This window comes from Cololabis saira, chromosome 17 (assembly GCF_033807715.1).
Source record: "Cololabis saira isolate AMF1-May2022 chromosome 17, fColSai1.1, whole genome shotgun sequence".
In the NCBI taxonomy this organism is placed as follows: domain Eukaryota; kingdom Metazoa; phylum Chordata; class Actinopteri; order Beloniformes; family Belonidae; genus Cololabis; species Cololabis saira.
The window spans coordinates 6,994,041-7,004,432 of NC_084603.1; the positions used below are offsets into that span (position 1 = coordinate 6,994,041).

Here is a 10,392-nt window from a genome sequence, read left to right on the forward strand (position 1 = left end):
CCAAAACAGGCCATTATATCTCCAAAACCATCAAAAACGAGTGAGGCAAAACAATGAAAGAAGGTTTCGGCGGCATAGTTAGTGCTCTACCATAACCTACGGCCTTGAGAAGATGACATAGATGTGCGATCACTATCCTTGTCACTGGCTGAGACGATGCCTAGGTATAGCATTCTTTCTGTGTTAAATTTTGAGGTCATTTCTGTGTAAATTCTGCAAGAATAGCAGTTTCCAAAATGGTTAGCCATGGTGAGAAGAAATCCCCTCTTTGAAGGTCCTCTTAGAAAGTTACCCTGTTATAAAATAAGAACGTTATAAGATAAGACAAGGTGATTATGGGAAACTTCAACAGCAACAAAATTTTGTTTTTATGTCTTTTTCTTTTGCTGTTAGATAGTTGCTCTGTACGCTGGATTTTAACATGATAAGAGAGTTCCTTTAGAGGAAATATTTCTCCGGCTGGGCAAGATCAAAGGAGTGGAATAATGAAGAGACAGCGTCCGTTTTTAGAGAAAAACCTCTTATTTAGATATGGAGTGATATCAAAGCTAAATAATTCATTTATTTTCTAAAACCACAATATTCCTGAGGAAATAAGTGATAAAAGTGGACCAGCAAAGTGGGACATTAGTAATGAATTTCACTTAATAGCTAGTAGTTGTATTGAAGTATGACAATGTAGACAGCTTTCAGCACAGCTTACTTGTTGGATATTTAACAATAGTTTGATAAATATTTTAATTGCCATCAATGTCACAACTTCTTTTTTTCTGTTATGGAGAGTATAGCATCTCCAGCTGAATAAAGGTTTACATCTTCACAGTTGCAGTGCAGTGAAAGCATACTTATGAGGTAATTTCACTCAATACAATTAATTTGAAATCAGACTTTAAGAAAGGCCTTAAAGTCAGATTAAGATAAAGGCAAATACAAGAAAAAGAGAGTTTTCTCCACGTATGCAGAGCATGAAAACTGGGTTCTGCTTCTCTGTGTTAATTCTGACCCTGAAGTTGGTACACGGACCCGAGAGTGTTTCATGTCAGGAAGACGAATCAGAAAAGTGTTGCAGTTCTTAATCACTCAGAGCTTTATAATCTGATCTGAGAGAAGGGCCACTGTCTGGTCATAATGAGGCCTCTGTCAGTGTGACAGCAGCAGGTGTCCATTTGACTTTTTAATGATGCCTCTTAAGACATTTGGAAGCAATACTTTTACGAAGCTAATATTATCTTGCGTGTCACCTTCAAATAAGATCCCGAGGTAAAAAACTATGATTACAAATGGAATCATTAAAAAAACAAACTCAACCACATATTACCTCTGAATATGAAATTCTGATTACTACATTATATTTACAACTACAACATCTCTTTTTTCCATCAGGAGAGGGAGTAAAGAGGAGAACTGATAATCTTGCTAGATAACAGTCAAGGCAACGCAGAGTAATTCAAATCTGGACCTCAACACAGCTATTTCTTTTTCTGTAGGTATTAGAGATTCTACACTGCTATTCACATTAACACTAGTAAAAACTAACTTCTCTATAACTTTGATTTAAACCCAACGGTAAAACCATCCGCTTTCTTTTCATTTTTTTGTCCCAATCCAGTGTAGGAAGAGCACTTTCATTTACAGTTGTTGAGTTTTGAGTGTTTGAATTTCACAAAAGGCAACAAAACTGCTTTAAAAGGAATGATGACTGTTGGGAAAAAATAATCCTGTGGAGATGTGCCAGGAGGAGTGATATTATGGGGTTGACATGTGCAGAATATGCTTGATTGAATGGCAGCATTTCGGAAGCAGAAGTGGGGGCAGCCTTTGGCGCAGTCTGCTGAGTCAAATGAAGAATTATTTCTTTGGGGAGGATTTATTTTCAGAGAGTAAATGTAGTCATGGTGCTTGGATGTGTAGTGAATGTTGGAGATGTGGCCTGCTCAATCATGGCTGTGCTGTAAAACATGTAATGAGCCATGAGCTTTTAACTGTGCTTCTTTATGAATCATTAAGACATGAGTCTTGTTGTCAGCTTCCTCTCTGCATTTATCACAAACCTCCTCCCTGTGTCTGACTTTCTTTACTCTTTTTCTCCTCCATATCTGACTTGCTTGCTGCCACTAACCCAATAAGATCATAGATTATTAGGAGCAGGTCTTCTAGCTGTAACTAGAATTATATCTATTTGAATTTTGTGAGGAGGCTTTCACAGACTATAGTACGACTTCTTGGCACAAGCTGCCTGCTGGCCTGAAATCCATACATTTGTATTCAACTCAAACGCACATCCACCTTACTCCCGCAGCCCGAGGGTTAAATGTGACTGGGTTGTTGCACCATTTGTGCATTTTCCTGGCTATGTTCACATTTTTTTTGGAGGTTTTATTTCTGTTTAAAGTGATTGCACTTGTTGACATGTATCCATGTGCTCTCTAAATTATGGTTGTGTCTATATTTCCACTTTTCATTATAAAACGCTGAAGCAGTGTGTGAAAACCCAAGTTCATTTCTATTCCTTCCATGTAAACTGCCAGGGTAAGTATCCAGGTGCTGCTGAGCAAGTCCATTTGTTGAGGCATCAACAACTGTGGTCGTGTTGATAAAGCAGACATTTTAGCATTGAGGTGTCACTTAATACAATGCTAAAGAGGAAAGAAATGAAAAGTGACCTGAAAGAAAACAATTGTTGCTGCCTGTCAGTTTCTGAAGGGGTCCAAACAAGACGCCCAAATCCAAAACAACTTGTAGTCCATCGTTCTCCAGGGAGACTGACTGTGTTCAGAATTATACATCTAATTTTTTTACCTTTCTGAGTCAGATATGAATGTACTTATGCACTCTATAGTAAATATAAGTGTGCAAGTTTGCAATTTGAAAAACAGCCTCAGACTTTACTGATGAGAATGCAAATGGATGTTTTTAATGCACAGGGCTACATTTGGTGAGGCTCAAACACCTCACACCAACAGTCCAGGTGGTGGAGGATTCATGTTTTGGATTTGTTTTGCACCTTGCAGTCATTGAGTCAACCATAAACCATAAACCCAGTGCCAAAGTATGTAAGTGCCTGGCCACCAGTGTGACAGCTTAAACTCTTGGCCAAAACTGAGACATGCAACAGGACAATGATCTCAAGCACAACAGCAACGGCTCCACATAACCTGACTCAACCTGACTGAAATCCTGTGGAGCTGTTCATTTACAAATTACTGCAAACCTCAAGAAATTACAAAAAGTTGTTGTAAATACTGATAGAGACTTTGCTTTCTCTTCATTGTAGCACAGTTTTCTTATATATTTATGTTGTGTAATAATGATTCCTTGCTTATTTGAGGCTGTACTGCTAAACCCAGTTTTATCTCTTAAGATTTTTTTTTTCATGATATTTAGATATGCAAAAACTTTGCAACAGAAGATTTACTTTGTTTTTTACAAGATTGTGCCTATTTATTTTATAACTTTTGGTATGATTGATCATTCTGCTCCATAGGTTTGACAGTGTTGTGGGATTAACCAGCTTTAGGCTGCTTCAAGTCACATTTGTGTGCACAATTTCAGTTTCTTCCTGTGAATGAAGAATCTTCATCACACGCTACAGTGAAATCATTATTTTCAATGCTTGAGCAGATACTTTTCATTTTATCTGTGCTTTCACTATCTTATATACCAGTACTCTAACCACAGGTTAGGTTAGGTTAGGCTCCATTGTTGTTTTCAAAGCGGCTGCATTCAATGACGCATCAGAGGCAGTACTGGGATAGATGTCATGCATTTTCTTACTAATGAGTCCGTTTTACTTGTGAATGACCCCATTAAGTCATCACAGTGACAGTGATATGTGACATGGCTTAACAGACTTGTGGTCAGCTTGGCTACAGTGGAATGAGGCAGTTATTTATTTATATATATATATATATATATATATATATATATATATATATATATATATACACACACACACACACACACACACACACACATACATACATACATACATACATACATACATACATACATACATACATACATACATACATACACACACACACACACACACACACACACGCATTATTGACTTATTGGATGAGGGAAAGGTGGATGGATTGAGACTACTATTTAGTTGTTAGTTTCTTTATAAATGTTTAAGGTTTTGGAACTGGATGACAACTAAAAGTGTATTTTGGGAAGGGGGTTTATTTCCATTTTTGAATGAGAGAAAAAAGATGTATATATCATAGAGACAGAGGCTCGTTCATGCTCAAACTATATATCTCTATATATCTAGACTCTATAAACGTCTTTGAGATCTTTTAAAAGCGCTCCATAAATAAAATCGATTATTATAATTATTATATCACCAATCATGTCATTTACTTAAAGACTTTGACCATAGAAGTCTCTCACTAAACAAAATATAATGTCTCTGTTTTCTTGATCTATTATATAAGTAGTCTTGATTGTTAAGGGCTGAGTATACTTCTGCGTCACACACACGCAGAGCACACGGCGCACCCGTGGTGCCGTCACGAATCGTTCAGAGTTCTCCGTCTCTCCGTTTGGTCGCGGTGCAGTACCCCCCGCGGCCACTAGTTAGCGATCTTTTTCTGAATGGTTTATCCGACTTTTTCCGGTCACAGTAAATCAAAGAAATAAGGACAACTATTGTGCAAAAAACAAAAACAAAAAAAATCACATATAAACGAAGAAAAAAGCCCTGGAAGTTCACTACTGCTTCAAACCGGAAACCGGAAATGCTTCGCTTTCAAACGAACCAATCACAGCCCTCTCGGTCTGCGTGTGGACGGCGTCTCCTCGACGCGTAGTTACAATTTTCGGGAGGTGCACGTCACTGACGGCGCATGTGACGGCGTGTCCTCTGCGTGTCCAAAAACCACACGCCGTAGACACGGCGTCGTTTTGACGCAGAAGTATAATTCAGCCTTTATGATTTGATATCTTGTGATTTTCTTCTATTGTGTTAATTCCTTTTATTTATTTAGTTTTGGTGGGCCTGGCAGACACAGTCACTATGGATGTGTGGGAGCACATGGGAAGCTACAGAAGTATTGTGATAATGGGAAAGTGTAAAGCTGTATGTTTGTAGTAACGGTATCTCTGTCTACTTTGCAGCGAGTCCCACAGGTTCTGGACCAAAGGAGGATTATTCAGGCACGCAAGAAGTCTTCAGGGAGTCCAGCAGCACGACGGGGATGGTGGTTGGCATCGTAGCCGCAGCTGCGCTGTGTATACTCATCCTACTTTACGCTATGTACAAATACCGCAACAGAGACGAAGGCTCATATCACGTAGACGAGAGTCGTAATTACATCAGCAATTCGGCACAGTCCAATGGCACCATTGTCAAAGAGAAACCTGTCAACACCACAAAGACCTCCACCAAGAACAAGAAGAACAAGGACAAGGAGTACTACGTGTGATTGTTGAAGCTTTGGTCTTTGCCAGGCCAGCTCCAAAATCAGTCGAAAGACAAAATCAGGACGACAACATCTGTACAGTATAATAACAAAGTGAAGATTATTTAGCCATTTTTCCTACAAGACATTTAAGTAAAGTGAAAAAGGGCGGAAAAAAAACAAGAAAAACTTTACTTTGAAACATCCAAGACAGAAATATGTACTGTCCAGAATGAAACTGATGGGAAAGTGGCTCCAACAAACTCTTCAAAATGGACTAAATACATACCTAACATGTCACGCAAACAACATAAACCCTTCTGTGACTTCTTCCTTGGCCAGGATAATGCGATCAACTCCCTTGTTTTTGGTAAACAGAGAAGTACAGATGCTGTTTACAATAGAGGTCCAACATTACAAACCTGCCGTTTGGATTTACATTGCCTGTGTATGTGTTGTTGAGATATTTTCTAGAGAAAATGGCACAATTAATAAATGCATACATACATTCGCCAAACATTTGCTGTGGATCAAAGGACAAACTGAAAAATCATCAGTGGATGACGGAGAAATCAACCACAGAAGAAACCGTGAGATCCTGAAAAGACTGACATCTGGCCGGCTGAACTGCTGCAGTGCAAAGATGGGAGTGGATGGTCATTTCTCATGAAAAAAGTCTGATTTGAACTCGTTTTTGAAATGTGCCAGTAAATATGTGGAGGCCTTCGTTTTCACATTGCGTGATTTCAAAAGGAGGAAGTTTCCTCAGAATCCTTGGGATGTCTGAAAAAAGTGATCATTCAGGAGCCATGCACGCAAAATTATCCTATAACAGTACATATGTTTATATACAGTACAACCACATCTATATGTGCTTTCTGGACTGTGACAAAGTGGTGTTTTATAGCCTGTTGTATAGATGATAAAACAACTATAACTGCTCCTCAACCATTTTTGAATAAAATGTAAAAAAAGACAAAAAGAAAACATAAGTGTTAATAAGTGTTGCTAGACATAGAAGATTTTATGAGGACATGCTTCTTTTTCAGTTGGATACTAATTTGAACCCCCCTGTTTTTACATGTGTTCCTATATAGTTTTTATACAAATGCCAACCTGAGATAAACAATCCTGGACCAGTAGCAGCATATTAGATCCCAAAAACTGCACAAAATGTTGAAAGTGGGGAGGCGTGCCCTGACAACTTCTCCCTTATCGAATCACTGCCTTCCTCCTCAACCCTGACATCCACGAGCGAGAATGCGGACAAAAATATGAGTGATGATGATGACGATGATGACAAGGACTGGGATTAAAGAAATTGTTGTGTGTGTTTTTCTTTCCAAGTGGTATTATAAGACTGTCAGATGTGTGCTTGGGCTGATGCAAAACCCTGAGGAGAAAAGCTCAAATAAGTCTCCATTTCAACTGTTCTGTGTTTGTTCTGTCATTCTGTCCGTCAGTTCTGCTTTCCAGAGACCTGTATTTGGAATGAGTATGAGCAAAAATGACCATGAACTATAAATGATGACTATAAATTCTTTTTGTTTGTTCCTCTTGTTTCCTTTGGTGTATTTTTCTGTTGAGTTGTACTTCTACTCTATTTAAGAAAGTACTTAATAGTATAAAAAATTGTTTAAAAAAATCCAATAAATGAAATATTATCTTTAAGTGAACTTAAAATAGTCTATTAACAATATTAGTCAGATAAACATGAATCTATTTAGATTGAGGACCAGTGTAACATTGTCTGTTTCTCCAAAAAATCAGTCAACAAACTGAGTCTCATACTAGTTAAGTGGACTAGTTAATGTAGTTTCTTGCTGTTAGACCCCAGTAGAGGTGCTTATCAGACTCCCTACAGTTTAATGTCACACCATAAGATGTTTCTTTTCAAAGCTGTCCTTTACCTTGACATTTATCAGCTACAAAGATGTTTATGCCGCTTTTCATTCTTTACGAGGCCCATTTTTTTCCACAGTATGAAGTGTTACTCTGACAGAAAGGATGTAAGAGTGGCTAGGTTGCCTTTCTTTGAACTGGTTTATCTGTCAGTTGTTGGCCTTTGATGTCACATTTAACCACAGCATATGTTATCTCATGTAAAAACAAGAATATAAAAGGTTATGTGACACATTTATGTTAGAGGAAAAAAGGCAGACAATGATTATCTCAGTTTCAAACACATACTACCAAAGGTTTTGTTTTCTAAACATTTTAAAGATTGGATTTATTTCATCTGGAGGATGTAAATTGGAATAAATAGATTAAATAAGACACTAACCCGATGAGAGTGGGAATAAGCTCCAGCCACTCTGAACACGATGAAGTGAATATGACAGACAGATGGATAGAAGAACTAACAACACTGTTTCTGGGATTATAGTTAACTGAAAATTGTAAAACATCAATATTTTAAATGTTGGAAGAGAGAACTGTTTAAAACAAGCAGCAAAATGGCAAAAAGAGAAAACTTGGAATTTTTTTAACCACTAATTACAGTAATAGGCAACGTGTCAATAACAGATTGGTTTTAATGAGAGCAGCTCAGACTCGATGAGGGTGCCAGAAATTCACTCTGAGGAGGCGTGGGATCGTCTGACCCCAAACTGCTGAGCACCAGAAATACTATATGAGCAAGAATAAGAAAATGTTTCATTTTCTAAATTACAGCAGCTAGTGTCCTCGTTTTTCAACAGAAGTTAAAAGAGGCAGTGATGCAACATTGTTGTTGACATGTTCCTTCTTCAATTTTCTATGCTAAAATTTAATTAAATAGTGTTTATTCTTTCTGAGAACAGTTAAAATCCTCTGTCAGTATTATGTGAGCTGTTTTTTTTTTATTGTTTCCAATTTCAAATAGGGCTTAAATTCCATGCAAATCATTACAGAGCTTTTCGTTATGTTTCCAAGAACATCTCAACTATTGTTTCCAAAAACTGATGTGGCCTTGTAGAGCGGGTTCAGACAGACGTCTTGAGTTTTATGGTGGCTCTCACCCATTTCTTTCCCTCTTTCAGTTTCTCCATTTGGGTTCATATTGCTCCTTAAGTAAGGGGTATTCGTCTCCCAGATGCCTTTTTCGCACAAAATTTGCTGTCGCTCTTAAAATACCGCCTGCTTTCCAGCTTCCGCCAGTTCTATTGACCGGAGGTTAAGTTATGTTCATTACCCACAAAGTTTAATGTGTATCTAATAGGTGCAGATTTGTTAGATCAGCGCCTCAACACCAAATCTCACATGTTTTATTATCATGAAAGGACAGGAAGTCTTTATTGTGCAAGCTGGCTGAATGAAATGTGTACTTGAAAATGGATTTAAAGCATGGCTATGTAGCTCAGAAATTAATCTATTTAATTTAGCAGATATCTGCAGATGAATCAAATATGAGCTGTAAGCTGTTAGTTGACTTTAGACTAAAGTCACATCCTCTTAGTGGAAAATGTACCCAAAAATCAAACAAGGACCAAATACAGTACTCAACACTTGAGCATTGTTTGAAACATCTCTAGAAGGGGGAAACTACAAATATACCACACTTGCGAGATTCTCTAACATTTTACAAATAAGCCTTTCATCCTTTTTACTACTTTAACTTTTTGTCTGACTTTCAGATTGTAGGGAAATAAAAGCACAGAGGCTTGACAGTATATGAGCAGAATTTAAACCCCTGCAGCAAATACATGGCTCCTCAGGAGAATCTACCAGTCTCTCACAAAGCTCTTGTTCAGCTGCCTTCAAATATGATGGTGTGTGTAATGTGTGATGTGCTGCACTTTCCAGATGGAAATTTCTCATTTCCGTTGGGCGACTCCTGCTCAAGGACCATGCACAAGGGTGGCTGGCAATGTCGTTTTTCACACTGAGAAAAGCACACTCTGTTTAAACAACGTGGACAGAGACGGTGTGGGTGCAGCAGCTGAACACCTACTGGTTACTGGGGGAAGTGCAGGACGTTTACATTAAGGTCCCCTGTAAATGTGGTTGATCTAAATAAGTTTGTTGAAAATAAATGGAAAGTGAATACATTTCTTTAAGTTTTACACAGGAATTTTGGATCACATCGTATGCCAAAAACAAGAAAGAAATAATTCAATTCGGAAATACTTTGTTAATCCCCATGGGGGAATTACTTCTCCTTGGGGATTATTTCCTCAGTAACTGTCATTAATTGAGTTTCTTCAAAGAGCTATTCATTTTATTCCAAATTGTATTTAATTCAGTGTGAAAAAATACAAATCAGAGTGGTGTTTGTTCTACTGTTTCCAGTCTTGACAATCTCTCAGATAATATCAAGCAAACTGCAAGAAATCTAAGAGTAATATTTTACTCTAACCTTTTGATGCTTCGATCAAATGTAATTGAGTATTGTTCCTTCCAATTTAAAACAATTTCTAAAATAATTTCATTTATCTCAACAGCTCACTTGGAAAAAGTTAATGCACCAAGACTCATTACCAGCACAAAAAGTATGAGTACATTTCTCCTACTTGCTTCCCCTCACTGGCTTCCTGTTTTCCAACCCCATCATGCAAACTGTCTTCCTGATTTCTTATTGATTTCAAAATCCTACTGATCACCTCCAAAGCCTTACACGGGCTTGCCCCAACACATCTAGGACTTGTTGACCTGATATGTGCCCTCTCAACCTCTTGAGATCCACAGATGGTTCCCTACTAACTATCCCCAGATCAGAGTTTTTTCATTAGCGCCTCCACCTTATGGCACGCATCATCCCTTGATACTTTTAAATCTCTCCTTAAAACTTTCCTCTTTCAGAAGTACTTTGGCATTCACTAACGACTATATTTATTCTTAAACTTGACGCCTTTCACGCCACCTTTATTCATGAAATTCTTATTATCATCTTGTTTTCCTTCTTCCCAGCAGGGGTTCCTGCTCTGTTGCTGTTCCCTTTTCTTTCCTGTCCTCTCAACGCTCAACTGACTGACAACACTGTTGTTGAATTATTGTCTTGTAAAAA

General features: G+C 37.9%; 1 protein-coding gene across 12 annotated transcripts in view; it reads left to right on the forward strand.

Moving 5' to 3' along the window:
• The window catches only part of LOC133463903 (neurexin-1a-like), a 301,928-nt gene extending 294,967 nt beyond the window's left edge, over positions 1-6,961 (forward strand). For all 12 annotated transcript variants that reach the window (XM_061745667.1, XM_061745669.1, XM_061745668.1 and 9 more), the window contains one exon: positions 5,125-6,961. In XM_061745667.1, the coding sequence (XP_061601651.1) occupies positions 5,125-5,432 (308 nt within the window). In that variant the 3' untranslated portion in view covers positions 5,433-6,961. The remainder of the gene's footprint in view (positions 1-5,124) is intronic.
• The last annotated feature ends 3,431 nt before the right edge of the window (positions 6,962-10,392 follow it).